Genomic DNA, 17,201 nt, shown 5'->3' on the forward strand with positions numbered 1-17,201 from the left:
ATCCTATCAAAAATTCTTTTTGAAAGCATTGATATAATTAGATAATGATTGTGTAATATAGTACATCTGTTACTTCGGTTGGATCTTACCGTTCTCAGTGACCTGTAGAAAATTTTCCTCTAGTACCTTCCAGAGCTCACTTGCCATGGTGCATCCAACCATCAGATAAAGAACTTCTTCGAAAAATGTCTCTGTAATCCAATTGTGAAGAAAATCATCATGTTCTTTCCATGACTTAATCAATGAATTTAACGGTCTCTCCTTCGTCATTATGTATGAGTTCGATTGGTGGATCCTTATTAAGAGAATTTCTAACTTTAAGAATATAAATCAATGGAAGAGTATGTATTCTCCATATCACAGTGATTCAAATAATAGTGACATCCAAATAATAGAGTGACATTCAAATAATATTAATCAAATGATGAAGAGAGTGGGCGGACAGTAAAGGAGAAAAGGACCATGATGGTGAAGCTTTTGTAAATAGAAAAGAAAAGGGAAGAAAAAGTATGGATCTGATTGATACTCATGGACCACCGAAATATAGTGAGGAGCACCAAACCAATACCACTTGCGGACCACCAAAAAGGTGGTTAAACGGATCCCTCCCTCTCTCTCCCTCTCTCTCTCTCTTTCTCTCTCTCTCTTCTTCTTCTTCTTCTTCTTTTTGAAAAGGGGGTTTTGAAAGGCGAGGCAGGGGTCATGAAAGAAAGTACCAAAAGTTTTTCTTTTTTTTAGTTGTTGTCGACTGAAATCAGCGAGAGGGGGTTTTTGGAAGAGACGTGGTTCGGTCCGGTCCTGATTTGTTAGAGGTGGAAGGGAGCACTGGTGCGAAGGTGGAGCACAGGTCCGGTCCGCTGGCGGGGGCGGAAGAGAGTAGGGTGTGCGCGGAAGGTTCAAGGTGGGTTTTTTTTTTTGCCCTTTCCCTTTCTTCTTTATTTATAATTTTTGTTTTTGGGATGGTTGTCGGATGGTAGAGATGGGTTTTGAAACCGATTGGGTTTACGAGAACGGAAGAAGGTCGCCGGAACGGGTTTTAGAGGGGTGTTGAAAGGGCCAGCAGGAGGTCTGGGAGATGGTGAATCGTCGAATCGGCAAAGATGGGTTTTGTTGGTGATTGGGTTCGCCGGAATGGAGGAAGGTCATCGGAATTAATGCTACTCATCGGGGCTCTGATACGATGAAGATTTTTCAGAAACTGAGAGAGGGGCTTCCACACAAAATCAATATTAAAGAGAAATTCTTCGCTATTCTCATAGCACTAAGGTATAATGTTATTGCATATGTTTACGTGGACAGTCCAATCGATTAATCTGAACCGTTTATTAACTCCAAAAAATTTCATGGACTATAATGCAAAAAAAAAAGAAAAAAGAGAGAGAGTACTGATCAGATGATCCAAGTCAAATGGTTGATGATCGGACTATTTTGCATAAACAATCTTGACCGTCCATATTAAAGGCCATTGATCAAATGGTTAGTACTTGTCGAATTGATGAGACGTTTGCATCATATCTCATAAAATGCAGGTTGGATCTAATGAACGATCTGGATCAGTGCATTGAATTGTAAAAGTGTACCAACGTAACTAGGAGCACTAGAACTTTAGTGCTCTAAGAACAATGGAGCATTTTTCTATGTTAAAAACATATTATATATTCATAAGAAGCAATTGGAATAGGATTTGCCAAGCCATATGCATGTAAGAGAGCCCATTTACATAGTAGGCATGTGTCATTATGGCACCCGTATGTGCAATCTAATCCATTCAATAAGTGGGCCTAACAATGTAAAAATATACTTACTTGCCCTGAACCGAATCTGATTGGATCCGGCCTAAACCAAACCCAATCAAACCAGTACTCTAGGATCAAACCCAAACTCAAGGGGTTGAGAGCCCGAATCATTTTGGGCAGGCCTTAGAAGAGGGTCTGGCAAGTTGACCCCTAGACCAACCCGACCCACTTATTAGGTAAACCATTCATATGATTATTCTATCAAATCCATTTTAACCATGATCGTTTGACCCAGCCAATTAGCTAAACAACTTTATTCTTTGGTCAAGGGATTGAGATTGAGTTTTCTTTATATATTTTGATGTTAGAGGATCCCATATGTTGTATAGGTCACTTGCATGGGGCTTAGTCCTTATCCACACCTTGCTAGGTGTATTTTTTTTTTTTTATCTTATCAATAAATTTTGAAGGTGGTGTGTTCCAACCTTCTAAAAAATAAATGAACATTTTATTGAAGGACTTCCAAACAAGGAGAAAGAAGATGGATGCAAGTTGCAACAAGGCCAACTGAAGTTCTTTTTTCTTCTTTTCTCTTCTATTTAAAGAAATCATAGTTTATAAGTTCTTTCATGGATAAATGAACCTGTTCGTCTACTTTCAATAACACATTAGTACACAATTGGTATCACAGAAAAGGATTATAATTCCTAGAAGGTAAATTCTTTGGCATAAAACCCTTCGATTAGAGAATAACTATCACACAAGAAAACATCTTTATTCTTCCAACCTACTTTTATTACATTTGGATTTCTATCACCAATCCTAGAAATCTAAATTCCAGATAAATATCGATTCCACACACTGAACTATGTACGCATCATAACAAGAAATACACCTCCATGATTGCTTATTTTTATACAATAGACACACAATAATAATGTTCTTGCCACTACATGCCCACAGCCTCACTAATTTTCATACACCCAATTATGCCTTAAGATCCATCAGTTGACGTAATGTAAGTGCATGGAATGGCTCTAGAGAGAAAGAAGGCCCACCAACAGATAGCTCCTGAGCCACGTGGTGCATGGTTGGCCGAGAGTCCGGATCCGTCCGTATGCATGCAAGTGCCATGGACACCGCAAATATAACTTCCTGTGCAACCTCTGTCATCAGATCGGAGAGACGGTGGTCCAACATATCCTTTAACAGTGTATCTTCTCTATTTGGTGATGACAAAGAGGAGATGAGCTCCCCAGGATGCCTTCCCATCATCACTTCAAGTGCCACAACACCAAAGCTATATACGTCGCATTTTTCAGTCACCCTCATTGTATATGCAAGCTCTGCAAGATAGAAGATAGTTCAGTCATATTCTTTACTCTTTGCTAGTCATCAATAGATAAACTCTTATCCATATATCAAACTAACCTGGGTTTCTTAATCTATGTTTCATATCTTCTAGGAATCTCTATAAACTGAGCATGTGCCAAGAGATGTGTTTGGTACATCTGGGAGGTGCATAAGATGGGCCAAACTTTCTGATGATCTGGCTAGGAAGTTAGGATCGTCCGCTCATCAGGCATGCTCCACCCAAGAGTATCTCTCCCTCTCTCAAAAAGTATAGGAAGTAAAGGAAACAACCAGCAAACATGCTCCACCCAACAGTGTCTCTGATATTCTACTAAAGTTTTAAGTCTATAATAGTGGGTTACATAGTTCTTAGATCCAAACCATTGACATAGTGGGCCCCAATTTGTATAGCTCATGCAGTAGTAATTCGCTAATTGGAAATCCTAACCATTTTAGTGGCCAGCAGATAGACGATCAAGAAAAAAAAAAAAGGAGAATAAAAGCAATTGTGCACATTCCACAAAGAAAGACCATAGATTCAATGGCTAGGATTTTCTAATCTAGGTACTTCTTTTGTTGCGTGGGGCATTCATTGTGTGGGACATCACATAAACATTTTGTATCTTAGAGCTGTCGAACCCTTGTACAACAAAGAAAACCCAACAATGCGCTGGGTTTTGGCCAAGCATTGCACAATGCCACATTTCCTAATACATCATCATGTTTACTCGTATGGGCTAGATGCTATGAGCTTTTTCAATCATTTCTTAACTAACCATAACTTATCTATTTACACTTAGTATACATGTAAATCAATCCAGACCATCTGAAAACATGACCCATATTGTAGATGGAGAATATCCCAGAAACGATACTTATAGGAGGATTCTATCCAACTAATTGGTGGCCAACAAATGTACAGTTAAAAAAAGGTCAGTTCCATGAATTTGATAGCTGATAAAATATGGTTAAAGTTTGTTCGGTAAATGTGAATCACGGTTTAGTCTTACCATATCATCTTTACAAGGCCTCTTATAGTCGTTGGATTAAGGAATCTTAGAAAGAAAAGAGAAAAAAAAAAAAAAAATCAAATATGAATTAAAAAAATTTAAAAAAAAAAAATTTCAAATATGAATTTTCATATATTCCAGTCGCCCTAGATCCCCACATCTGACAATGGTGTGGTAACTAATGCACAAACTTTATAGTACATTATTACCAACAAATAATAGGAAAGCTTAAGAAAAATAAAGGCCAATTTATAATAAAACTATTAAAGCGTCGAGCATGTATTAGTGACTAACCTAGAGCGATGTATCCATAAGTGCCTGCGACCGTAGTCCAATTGGACGAATCAGGTATCAGTAATCGTGCAGTGCCAAAATCAGAGACACTAGCCTCAAGTTCTGAATTCAATAGAACGTTCTTGCTTGATAGGTCTCGATGGACAATTGGCGGGGTGCAATCATGGTGCATGTAAGATAAAGCATGGGCCACACCTTTAATAACCTTCAACCTTAGATTCCAGTCCAACTGTGCAGCTCCTTCATCATTGCTTAGGATGCTTGCCAAGCTTCCCCTTTCCATGTACTTGTAGACTAGAAATGAGCATCGAGCATGGGAGCAAAAGCCATAAAGCTTTACAATGTTGCGATGACGGATTTCGGTTAATGCTTGTATCTCATTTCTAAAACTTCTTTGATTAGATTGATCCCCACCTTCAAGTGGGTGAAGTTTCTTCACAGCTACTACCTGACCCACTGGTAGATTTGCTTTGTAAACTTTCCCATACCCTCCAGTTCCAATGCAGTATTTGTCGTGAAAACCCTCTGTCGCTTCCAAAATGTCTTCAAGCACAGCAATCCCATCATAATTCCATATTGAAAATAGATTTCCGCTGCTCCTCTCAAGAACCTCTTTCTCTGTATTTCTTCTTCTTCGGTAATAAATGGACGAAATGCCAACAATTACAAATAAAAGAAACACGGCCACCAAGACAGGAAGAATAATGAGGATCACAACTCCGTGGTATTTCTTCGCATCGCCATGACTGATTGAAGAGGCATTGCAAGGTTGCAAACCTTGTACTTCACCACATAAGCCATTATTATTTATGAATGCCTCTGTAGGAGCCTTCTGAAAGCTTTTGCTGTTGGGAATAGGACCTTCCAAAGCATTATATGAAAAATCAATGGATTGCAAGCTTAACATTCTTTCAAAAGAAGGTGGAATTGTCCCTGACAGCATGTTGTGGGAGAGGTTTAACTTTTCCAGCCGACTCAATTTCGCGAGTTGTGGTGATATCTCTCCATTGAGGGAGTTATGACTTAGATCTAGTAGATCCTGTAGGTATACTAGGTTACCAATCTGGAAAGGAATGCTTCCATTCAAAACATTTTTGCTCAATTTCAGATACCGGAGTTTGGAGCAATCCCCTAATTGAGGTGGTATTGGACCACTTAGGCAATTCATTGACAAGTCAAGAACCTCCAATTGGATAGTTTTCCAATCTCTTGGGGTACCTGACCAGAAAGTCAGTTATCATTTAAAGTCAAGTTGAACAAAGAAGTCAGTGTCTCAAATTCCTTCGGAATCTTGCCTATGAGTTGGTTCGAAGAAAGACCAAGCACTCTTAGCTGCCGCAACTGCCCAATCTCAGGAGGAATTCTACTGGTGATCATGTTCCCGGAGAATCGCAGCATTGTCAAGTTTTTGCATTCCCCCCAGTTTGGTGAGAATTCACCAAACAACATGTTGTCGCTGATGTCCATGAATGTGAGATGTGGATATACACCAAAGGCTTCTAATACATTTGCAGCGAGTCGGTTTGCATTGAGTCGCACTCTTGTTAAGCTAGTGCAGTTTCTGAAGCTTCTCGGGATTTCCCCGGTGAAATGGTTGCCAACTGCAGTGAAGACTTTAAGAGATCCACCTCGGCATTACTGAGGTAAATAGCCAGAGAAGTTGTTGCCATCCAAGTAGAGTTCAGAAAGGTTTGTCATGTTTGTCATTTCTTGAGGCAAGGAACCAGATAATTGACAATCGATAAGGGACAAAAAGGTAAGCTTAGTCAAGTTTCCTAAAGTAGAAGGGATAGAACCTGTTAGAAGATTAATGGACATGTCAAGGTTTTCTAGATTAACCAGTTTCCATATTTCCAGTGGAATTGAACCAGAAACTTGGTTGTCTTGGAGTAACAAATTTGCAAGGTTGCTCAAATTACCCAAAGCAGGAGGGACTGGACCAGTCAGATTGTTATTATACAATGCTAGCTCATTTAGATTCATTAAATTTCCGAGTTCTGGAGGAATAGAACCTGAAATTTGATTTGCATGGAGGTAGAGGAGTGTCAGCTTTGTCAAGTTCCCTAAAGTGGAAAGGATAGAACCTGTTAGAAGGTTATGGGACAGATCAAGCTTGTGGAGATTCATTAAATTCCCAACTTGTGGAGGAATTGAACCAGAAATTTGATTGGTGTGGAGGAACAGTAGTGTGAGGTTGCTCAAATTACCTAAAGAAGGAGGGATTGGACCAGTCAGATTGTTTTGGTACAATCCTAGAATATTGAGACTCGTTAAATTCCCGAGTTCTGGAGGAATAGAACCAGAAATTTGATTCTCAACAAGTTGAAACATGGTCAGCTTAGTCAAGTTCCCTAAAGTGGAAGGGATAGAACCTGTTAGAAGGTTATTGGACAGATCAAGAATGCGGAGATTCATTGAATTCCCAACTTGTGGAGGAATTGAACCAGAAATTTGATTGCTGTAGAGGAGCAATAGCGCAAGATTTCTCAAATTACCTAAAGCAGGAGGGATTGGACCACTTAGATTGTTACTGCTCAAAGATGTCTCAACCAAATTCTTGAGATTCCCTAATTCTGCAGGAATTGTGCCTGAAATCTGATTTTTCAGTAAATACAAATATGTGAGCATGCTCAAATTACCCAAAGCAGGAGGGATTGGACCAGTCAGATTGTTTTGGAACAACAACATCCCAACCAATTTCTTGAGATTCCCTAATTCTGCAGGAATTATGCCTGAAATCTGATTTTCTTGTAAATTCAAATTTGTGAGCGTGGACAAGTTCCCTAAAGTGGAAGGGATTGAACCATCTAGATGATTAATGGACAAGTCTAGCTCATTCAAATTCACTAGATTCCCTATTTCCAGTGGTATTGATCCATTCATTTTATTTCCCCCGAGGTTCAAGATTTGGAGATTTGTAAGCAGCCTGATTTCAGATGGAATGTTTCCAGTGAATTGATTGTATTGGAACTGAAAGGAGATGAGTTTGGTCCAATTGGTGAAGAAAATTGGAGCTAGTTCACCTCTTATTTCATTTGATGAGATGTCGAGCTCTGAAATGCGACTAAGATTAGCCATTGAAATCGGTAAAATGCCAGAAAGATTATTTGTAGATAGATCGAGGGACGTGAGTTTGTGAAGAGTGCCAATATGAGCTGGGATGGTTCCAGTGAGAGTGTTGCCACTGAGATTGAGACGAACGAGATTTGGAAATGATGGGAAGCTCAAGTTATCGAGCTTACCTTGCAAGCCTGCACTAGGTAGGCTTATCTCTCTTACACCAGCAAGGCTGTTGCATGAGATACCAGTCCATTTGCATGGAGAGATTGTGTTGGTGCTAGCATTAGCAGCAGGAAACAACCATGAATGGAGAGCTTGTGCTGGCGAGAGGCTGGCTTTCCATTTCAAAAGAGCCTCTGCTTCTGAAAGTGGGGGTGATGGTGATGTCGCATGGAAAGAAAGGAAGGCTAGCAAAAAGAGCAGAAATGCAAGGGAGAGAGATTTCTGTATGGCCATGACTGCTGTTGCATGTGATCTGTTATAAACGTATGATGGATGGGTATTTATAGTAAAAGATTGATGCTATTGCTACCAGATCAACCTTACAATGGATGGGACTGGACTAGATGTGTTTGGGCCCTGATTCTACTTGTCCAGTCAAGTCTCCCCACCTTTTAGACTCAGGTCTATCATTTTTTTGTTGGGTGGTGACAGATTTAAAAGGGTTGGCCCCTTACTGGATGGGTTCGGGCCTATATTCTACTTTAAGAGAAGTCCTCTCTTACCTTTTGAGTTGGTCCCTCTCTTTTTTAGGGAGCTGCTAGATTCCAAGGGCGCGTTTGGATGTACCCTTCGAAGAGGTGTTTGAGCCCTAAGAGCAGTTTTTATCCAAACAGCAATTGATGGTGTGACTTTGCAAAAATCCCCATCTTCCGCTTCACAAAATAGATGCTATAAAAAATAAAAATAAAAAAACCAATTTGAGGAAGTGAATGAAAACGACCCAAAAATCTTCAAAGACCGACAAGCAGGTTAGGAACCACCTTCTCCAAAACACCCTACTGAGGAAGTGCATCGAAACGCGCCCTAAACTACAAAAGAAGAATCTATTTTATGCATCCATGTATCATTTTTGTTAAATGGTTCAGTCGAGCATTGTTAGGCCCAGATGGTGATTTTGAGATCCATCCCCTGCAATAGTTGGACCACTACCATCTCGACCAGATGACCCAAAAATCTAGCTGGTCCATCCATCAGGTGGGCCACCTTAAAAAACTATAAAACACCACAAAAAACCTCCAAACCTGTAGCCCACCTGACTCTCGGGTCAAGCTGATCATTATGGTGGGGCTCACCAGATGCATACAAACAACACAATCGGCTCCACACTGTATATGATATGAACAAGTTTCTATGCGCGCGAATAACTTCTCAGCACGAATGAATAAGTGTTGCAGAAATGGGCCCCACATGGTGTGTGTCACGGGGACGCGGTTTGACTGGTGACCCTACAATGATGTGAACAAGTTTCATTGCACGTTAATAACTTCTACACGCGGGTGAATAAGTGTTGCAGAAATGGACCACACATGGTGTGTGATCAAAGCTCTGTGAGCCCTACCATGATGGATTTATTTTATCCACACGGTCCATCCATTTTGCCAGCTCATTTTAGAGCATGAGCCCAAATATGAGTAGATCTAAAACTCAAGTGGACCACACCACAGAAAACAGCAGGAAGAATGATGTCAACCATTGAAACCTTCCTAGGGTCCACAGTAATATTTATTTATAATTCAACCTGTTCACAAAAACACCAATATCAGCTTGATTCAATACTTTTGTGGGCTCTGATGAGTTTTCTACAGTATTGGTTTAATCCCCACTAATAAGTTTTCAACATTATGCAATCAATCCCCACTGTTTTCTGTGGTGTGGCCCACTTAAGGTTTGGATACGTCTTATTTTTGGGCTCATGACCTAAAATGAGCTGACAAAATGGATGGACAGCAATCCCCACTGTTTAAGGTTTGGATCTGCGTCATTTTAGAGTTCATGAAATGTATAGACAGCGTGGATAAAACGCATACACCATGGTGGGGCCATAGAGCTCTGACACCAGCTAGCCGTCTGCTGTTTGGGTCGCCAGCCAAACCGCGTCCTTGTATGACACCCACAGGTGAGATAGTGCTATTATGGGTGGTAACGGTCCAAAATCCACCACCACCTCCCTCAACCGAACCGTGCATCAAATGCACCTAATCAACTCATGTGGGGCCACAAAATGGGGTTGATCCACTCAAGTACACCCCACAGCTTTTTGCTTACACGGGCTCCATATAACGCAGTTGTAGGGACGGGCTACCTACAATACCGTTTTTACATGGTCCCACAGCTTTTGTTTACATGCGACCTCAACACCGGTTCTACGCAATGTATAAAACACCCAGGAGCGGTGGGGCCCACCAGTTGTATATGTAAAATCTGTTGGAATATTTAGTTGAATTAAATAGACTATTAAAAATCGAGAACCAAAAAAGGAAAATAAATTTTGAGAAAGAAGAACTTATTGAATGAGTCGAGGCGTGACTAAGTCACTCGGCTTGAAATCGAATTTGCTCCCCTTGGACAGCGTCCCAAGTGCAACAGGTTCCCAGAGCAATCGACCTCCAGGATACAACGACTATGACCCGGTCCCAGCGGTGCACTCACTGTACACGGGCTCGAACCACTTGCAGTTTAATCCGAAAGTGCTGAGTTGACTCAGCGATGAACTCAGTAGAAAATTGCTTAAAACCGAATATCAGAGAGCGTTTTATAAGAGAAGAATTTTTTGTGTATTAAAACTGGAATCGGTAGTCTTTATATAGACTCCGAAGTGGTGCATAAGCACCCTTTACAAAAGGTTAGGTCCGTTGGGTTTAAACCCAACAGGTGCGACTAACCGGAAGGGACGCATCTCTCTGGTTTAAAACGAAAAGGCGCAAGTGCGAGTACACTCCCGCATATACAGTCCTGCGAGTACCCATACACACACCCACGCGAGTACACGCACCGCACCCGCCCGCCGTCGCCGCGACACGCACCCGGACACGGACTCGCTCAGGCTCGCGGCTCGGCCGCGCCGCTCGGCTCGGCTCGGCTCGCGTGTGGTTAATGGCATAGATTAAAGCTATTGGCATACCACAGACAAATTCACATGCCCCGAAAGGGCTCAAGCCCTACAAAAGACTATCTTATAAACAAGATAGTTTACCTTTTCAAATCCGATGTGGGACAAAACCCACAACACAAAAATACTACAACTTTTCAAAATTGGAGGGAAATTACCGAAAATTTGAAAATTCAAATTTTAATGTTATTTTAAAACAAAATACAACAATCCCCCACATGTTTTAAAATAAACCCTTTCGGATTAAAGCGTAATAGTTGTGCAATGGTGCCGGTGTCACCATAGACTTGAACCGACATTAGAGTAAGCAAGACAGGTCTACAGGAATCAGGTGACACCATAGTCTTGAACCTGAATCCTTTTAATGTAGATCGCAAGTACATGTCACTCACACAACTCTTCCTCTGCAAGTGATTCTGCGGTTCGGTGCGTTTCGGCCATACACCATTACCTGGATTTCATGAGTGCTCTAGAGAATTCGCCTAGATTCTCATAGGAAGCGGCCTCCACCTCCACACCCATATAGGTGAATTCCATCAAGTGTATGCAACAACTGTATACACCACCAAATATATGGTTATGGATTCATTAAGAGTTCTAACAACTCATCCTTCTGCGTTGCTGCTCGCACTGTACACCATAGAAGGGGCTCATACAACTCAGTGCAATCGTCTACCTCGTGTCTTGTTGTTTACCCATTGAACCTATCTCATGGGATCTCCACTTGTATAGGTTGGGTTGCCGACACTGGCAGCTCATATATTAGGCTCAGCCCCATTCCCTTCGATGTATCATTAACTAACCTTTTAGATAGTCCTTTGGTCAGAGGATCTGCTAGATTCTTTTCTGACCTCACAAAGTCAATAGATATGACTCCATCACGCAACATGTGTTTCACTATGTTGTGTCTGAGTCTAATATGCCTGCTCTTTCCATTATATATTTTACTCTTTGCTTTTGCTATAGCTGCTTGACAGTCACAATGAATAGACACGGCCGATACAGGCTTTGACCACAGTGATATATCAGCTAACAGATTTCTAAGCCACTCGGTTTCTGATCTATCCTTTTGTAAGGCAATAAACTTGGATTCCATAATCGACCGAGCTATACATGTTTGTTTGGTAAACTTCCAAGAGACTGCTTTTCCACCCAAAGTGAAGACATATCCACTGGTGAATTTTGTCTCATCTGAATCACTGATCCAATTAGCATTACTGTATCCTTCTAATACAGTAGGAAAACCATTATAATGTAAACCATAAGCTATACTGCCTTTTAAGTATCTTATAATCCTAGAAAATGCATTCCAATACTCTTTTCCAGGATTATGTGTATATCTACTTATCTCCTACGGCAAAAGCTATGTCTGGTCTGTACAGTTTGTTAGATACATAAGGCTACCAATTATTCGGAATACTCCAATTGAGACACACTATTTTACGTATTCTTCATGAGAGTCACACTATAATCATAAGGAGTATTGACAAACAATTAAAATGGTTAAACTTTCTCAATATCTTCTCAATATAATGAGATTGAGATAATATAACAACATCATTTTTCCTAGTTACTTCAATACCCAAGATTACACTAGCCTCTCCTAAGTCTTTCATGTCAAACTTAGATGACAAGAATTTCTTAGTTGTATTAACTAATTTAATACTAGTTCCAAAAATAAGCATGTCATCAACATAAAGGCATATAATAACATAATCATTTTCAGAAATTTTACTATATACACATCTATCTACATCATTTATATGATAACCATTTGATTTTAAAACACCATCAAATTTTTCATGCCATTGTTTAGGAGCCTGTTTTAAACCATATAATGATTTAATTAGTCTACATACTTTATTTTCTTTTCCTGATATCTTATAACCCTCAGGTTGTTCCATATATATTTCTTCTTCTAAGTCTCCATTTAGGAAAGCTGTCTTAACATCCATTTGGTGTACCACCAGTTTATATATGGAAGCTATCGCTATTAAGACCCTGATTGTTGTAATTCTAGTTACAGGAGAGTATGTATCAAAGTCTATTCCTTCTTTTTGTTTAAAGCCTTTCGCTACCAACCTAGCCTTAAACTTATCAATAGTCCCATCTGGTTTTAGTTTCTTTCTAAACACCCATTTACAACCTATTGGTTTATTTCCAGGTGGTAGGTCTACAATTTCCCAAGTGTTATTAGATATAATAGATTCTAACTCATCATTTATTGCTTCCTTCCAAAAGGTTGCATCTGGAGAGTTAATTGCTTTTATATAGGTTGTAGGATCATCTTCTACTAAGAAAGTGAAAAAACCATCTCCTAGGTTAGTTTCTCTTCTAACCCTAGTACTTTTTCTTGGTTGTATTTCTTCTACTACTTTCTCGTATGCATTTTTACTAGTAGATGCAATATCTGATTCATTGACTTCTTCTATTCTTATAGATTTAGATTTCATAGGGAATACGTTCTCAAAGAACTCTGCATCCTTAGCTTCTATAATTGTATTAGGATCTAGAATATTATCCTTAGTTTTTAAAACTAAAAACCTATAGGCCGCACTATTTTGTGCGTAACCTATAAATACACAGTCGGTCGTTTTAGGACCTAACTTTCTTTTCTTAGTTTCAAGTAATCCTACTTTAGCAAGACACCCCCACATTTTAATATATTTGTAACTAGGAATATGATTCTTCCATAGTTCATATGGTGTTTGTTCAGAAGATTTAGAAGGAATCCTATTTAGAATATAACAAGCAGATAGAATTGCTTCTCCCCACATATTTGAGGGTAAGCCTGAACTATTTAACATAGCATTCATCATCTCTTTTAGAGTTCTATTCTTACGTTCTCATTCTCCTTTACTCTGGTGTATAAGGAGCTGTAGTTTCGTGAACTATTCCATTCTTTTCACATAATTCTCTAAATTGAGAAGATTCATATTCACCTCCTCTATCTGTTCTAAGTCTTTTAATTTTTATATTTAACTGATTTTCAACTTCAATTTTGTATTTAGAAAAAGCATTTAAAGCTTCATCTTTGTTCCTTAACAGATAGACTCTAGTAAACCTAGAGTAATCATCTACAAAAGTTATGTAATATCTTTTTCCACCTCTAGACATGTGATTTCTAAAATCACTTAAGTCACTGTGTATTAACTTAATAGAACAGATGATCTTTCTATTTGTTTAAAGGGTTTTCTAATGAATTTTGATTCGACACATGTTTCACATTTGTCAAATTCTTCATTAGATATATTAGGTAATAAACCTAATCTTTTCATTACATGACCTAATCTACTATGCCATAGATAACAAGGTTCAACGATATAAACAGAACTGAATGTCTTCTTATTATTATCATTGGATACATTTATAATGAATAAACCATCGCTACAGTACCCTTTACCAACAAAGGTTCCATTCTTAGTCATTACAAGCTTATCTGAATCAAATACTAACTTAACACCAGCCTTATTGAGGAGTGAACCAGAGACCAAGTTTCTTCTAATGTCGGGCACATGTAGGACATCATTCAGCATCAGAGTCTTTCCAGAAGTGAGTTTCAGAAGTACTTTTCATTTCCCTACAACTGGAGACGTTCTAGCATTACCCATGAACACCTGTTCATCATCTCCTGATACTTGGTAGGAGGTAAACATGCTACGATCCTTGCACACGTGCCTAGTTGCACCAGTGTCTAGTACCCACTCCAAGTTGTTTACAAGAAAGACTTCTGACACCACAGCTACTATCATGTCAGACTCATTGCCTGTTTCTGTAAGATTAGCTTGCGGCTTATCTTTGTTTTTCTTAAGCCTGCAGGTTTTGACATGATGCCCAGGCTTTCCACAGTTGTAGCAGTTTCCCTTTTTCTTGAATTGATTATTTGCATTCTTCTTTTTGAGCCTGCATTCATTTGCATAATGTCCAGGTTTGCCACAGTTATGACAGTTGCCATTTTTCTTATTATTTGCCCGACTTGATTCCACAAGATTCGCCTTTGAATCTATCTCATTTTTATTTTCTTTTTGGTCTCTGATTCTATTGGCCTCCTCTATTCGTATGTGTACGATAGTGGTTTCCAAAGAAACACCGTTCTTTTTATGTTTCATTCTATTCTTATATTCTTTCCAGGAGGGCGGTAACTTTTCTATTAGTGCTCTTGACAGAAACACTTCATCCAACTTAATTCCTTCTGTCGATAGTTCATGAACTAGACTTTGAAAATCATGAATCTGATTTGTGACAGGTATATCGTCTGTCATTTCATAATGAAGGAAATTAGCAATTGCATGTTTCTTAGCGCCTGCATCTTCTAATATGTATTTCTTTTCCAAAGCAGTCCATATGTCTTTAGCAGACACGTAAGAAGCATACATGTCATATAGTTCGTTGGATAAAGAGTTTAGAATATAATTTTTACAATTATTTTCATCTGTTACTTCAGTTTGATTTGCTGGATCTATAGTAAATGATTCAGATAAAATGTATGAAACTTTCAGGGTGGTCAGAGCGAACATCAGTTTCTGTTTCCACCGTTTAAATGATTGTCCAGCGAACGGTTCGATTTTGGCTAACTCAGTAGAAGCATTTACTATTACTGTAGTCATAGTCTATGTAATTCAAAAATTCGATTTCAAGATTGTTGGAATATTTAGTTGAATTAAATAGACTATTAAAAATCGAGAACCAAAAAAGGAAAATAAATTTTGAGAAAGAAGAACTTATTGAATGAGTCGAGGCGTGACTGAGTCACTCGGCTTGAAATCGAATTTGCTCCCCTTGGACGGCGTCCCAAGTGCAACAGGTTCCCAGAGCAATCGACCTCCGTGATACAACGACTATGACCGGTCCCAGTGGTGTACTCGGGAATGTGAACAAGATCGGGTTTGACCAAGTCTGAGTTGACTCAGCGATGAACTCAGTAGAAAATTGCTTAAAACCGAATATCAGAAAGCGTTTTATAAGAGAAGAATTTTTTGTGTATTAAAACTGGAATCGGTAGTCTTTATATAGACTCCGAAGTGGTGCATAAGCACCCTTTACAAAAGGTTAGGTCCGTTGGGTTTAAACCCAACAGGTGCGACTAACCGGAAGGGACGCATCTCTCTGGTTTAGTTTAAAACGAAAAGGCGCAAGTGCGAGTACACTCCCGCATATACAGTCCTGCGAGTACCCATACACACACCCACGCGAGTACACTCACACCGCACCCGCACCCGCACCCACGCCCAGCCCAGCCCAGCCCAGCCCGTCCCGTCGCGTCGCGCACGCGCACACGGACACGGACACGGACTCGGCTCGGCTCGGCGCGCGCGCGCGCGTGTGGTTAATGGCATAGATTAGAGCTATTGGCATAGCCCCCCCACAGGACCAAATTCACATGCCCCCTGAAAGGGGCTCAAGCCCTAGGCAAAAAGACTATCTTATAAACAAGATAGTTTACCTTTTCAAATCCGATGTGGGACAAAACCCACAACACAAAAATACTACAACTTTTCAAAATTGGAGGGAAATTACCGAAAATTTGAAAATTCAAATTTTAATGTTATTTTAAAACAAAATACAACAAAATCTACTTCATCCATCATGCTCTATCCTTGAGCCTTAGGTTGTGAGGCAAAAGAAAAAACTGACGTCACCCAATAGCATGTTAAACCCTCTTCAATGTCATGTTACCAAACTAACTTTTGCAACGTAAGCTACAGATTTGCTTTGTTGCTGGTATCCTCAGAAGGTGCACCCAATGAGAGGTTTTGTGCTGCTAGAGCCTAGAATACTGTCAAATTATGCTGTGTAGCTAGATATTTTCTGAGCATGGGTCACGAGATGTTTCTGTGAATTTTCCCATGTAGATGAGTTGTCTGGTAATAAAGGGTGTTCTCTGTGTTTTTTTTTTTTTTTTGGGTTACTCCATGCATAGTTGGGTGCTTCCTACCCTTAGTGGTGTGAAGATTTAATTACATTGGTTTAACCTACTTTGGTTCGTGGAGTGTACTTAGGTAGTGTAGCAGTGTTCTCTGTGTTTTTTTTTTTTTTTTGGGTTACTCCATGCATAGTTGGGTGCTTCCTACCCTTAGTGGTGTGAAGATTTAATTACATTGGTTTAACCTACTTTGGTTCGTGGAGTGTACTTAGGTAGTGTAGCAGGGTCATTAGCTTGATAAACCAAATTAAAGATAAAAGCTGCAAAACATATTGGAAAGAGTAGATCTTGTAATATATATATATATATATATATATATATATATATATATATATATATAGAGAGAGAGAGAGAGAGAGAGAGAGAGAGAGAGAGAGTCCTGGTCTCCTACGCACCATGCCGCACCATGCTTAAATACGAGCTTTCATATTGTCCGTTAGATCCTCCTATCGGCTGGGATTCAAGCACCGTGAGGAGAGAGAGTATCCTCGAGGGAGGACTCGCGCGGCATCTTTCTCGGCATCTGACGGGGTTTGTAATGAAGTGGTGTCTCTCAATGTTGTGGGCCATGCCATGGTGTATGTTTTTTATCTACACTATCCATCGATTTGGAGAGATCATATTAGGACATGATCCAAAATATGAATCAGATCCAAAGCTTGAGAGGACCACCACAAAAAACAGTGGGAAGAGTGACGCCCACTGTCAAAACG

The 17,201-nt window shown here is 39.7% G+C and overlaps 2 protein-coding genes and 1 long non-coding RNA gene across 3 annotated transcripts; 1 reads left to right on the plus strand and 2 right to left on the minus strand.

Annotated features, from left to right (window-relative positions):
* The first annotated feature begins 650 nt into the window (after window positions 1-650).
* Window positions 651-1,668, plus strand: LOC131225748 (uncharacterized). Its single transcript, XR_009161506.1, has 2 exons — window positions 651-901; window positions 978-1,668. It is a non-coding gene; the product is annotated as an uncharacterized LOC131225748 (long non-coding RNA).
* Window positions 1,669-2,354: 686 nt separating this feature from the next.
* On the minus strand, window positions 2,355-5,587 carry LOC131225747 (MDIS1-interacting receptor like kinase 2-like). The gene is made up of 2 exons (XM_058221339.1): window positions 4,394-5,587; window positions 2,355-3,082 (listed from the first exon to the last, which is right to left on the minus strand). Exons 1-2 carry the CDS (start codon window positions 5,559-5,561, stop codon window positions 2,724-2,726), a joined length of 1,527 nt encoding a protein of 508 aa, XP_058077322.1. The 5' UTR covers window positions 5,562-5,587; the 3' UTR covers window positions 2,355-2,723.
* A 36-nt stretch (window positions 5,588-5,623) lies between these two features.
* Window positions 5,624-7,909, minus strand: LOC131224914 (probable leucine-rich repeat receptor-like protein kinase At1g35710). Its single transcript, XM_058220354.1, has 3 exons — window positions 6,601-7,909; window positions 6,190-6,456; window positions 5,624-5,994 (listed from the first exon to the last, which is right to left on the minus strand). The coding sequence occupies exons 1-3, from the start codon at window positions 7,907-7,909 to the stop codon at window positions 5,624-5,626; spliced, it is 1,947 nt and encodes a 648-aa protein (XP_058076337.1).
* Between the last annotated feature and the right edge of the window lie 9,292 nt (window positions 7,910-17,201).

Source organism: Magnolia sinica, chromosome 14, assembly GCF_029962835.1.
Source record: "Magnolia sinica isolate HGM2019 chromosome 14, MsV1, whole genome shotgun sequence".
NCBI classification, from domain to species: Eukaryota; Viridiplantae; Streptophyta; class Magnoliopsida; order Magnoliales; family Magnoliaceae; genus Magnolia; species Magnolia sinica.

What these genes read in the sequence shown, in the direction of transcription:
- LOC131224914 (XM_058220354.1), bottom strand. Translation starts at nt 7,909, where the DNA reads ATGGCCATACAGAAATCTCTCTCCCTTGCATTTCTGCTCTTTTTGCTA. An exon ending in TCCAATCCCTCCTTCTTTAG is followed by an intron (nt 6,457 to 6,600) that starts GTAATTTGAGCA and finishes TTTCCACTTTAG; the next exon opens with GGAACTTGACAAAGCTGACA. An exon ending in GTCCATTAATCTTCTAACAG is followed by an intron (nt 5,995 to 6,189) that starts GTTCTATCCCTT and finishes TCTTCACTGCAG; the next exon opens with TTGGCAACCATTTCACCGGG.
- LOC131225747 (XM_058221339.1), bottom strand. Translation starts at nt 5,561, where the DNA reads ATGAATTGCCTAAGTGGTCCAATACCACCTCAATTAGGGGATTGCTCC. An exon ending in TTATGGATACATCGCTCTAG is followed by an intron (nt 3,083 to 4,393) that starts GTTAGTCACTAA and finishes TCTATCTTGCAG; the next exon opens with AGCTTGCATATACAATGAGG.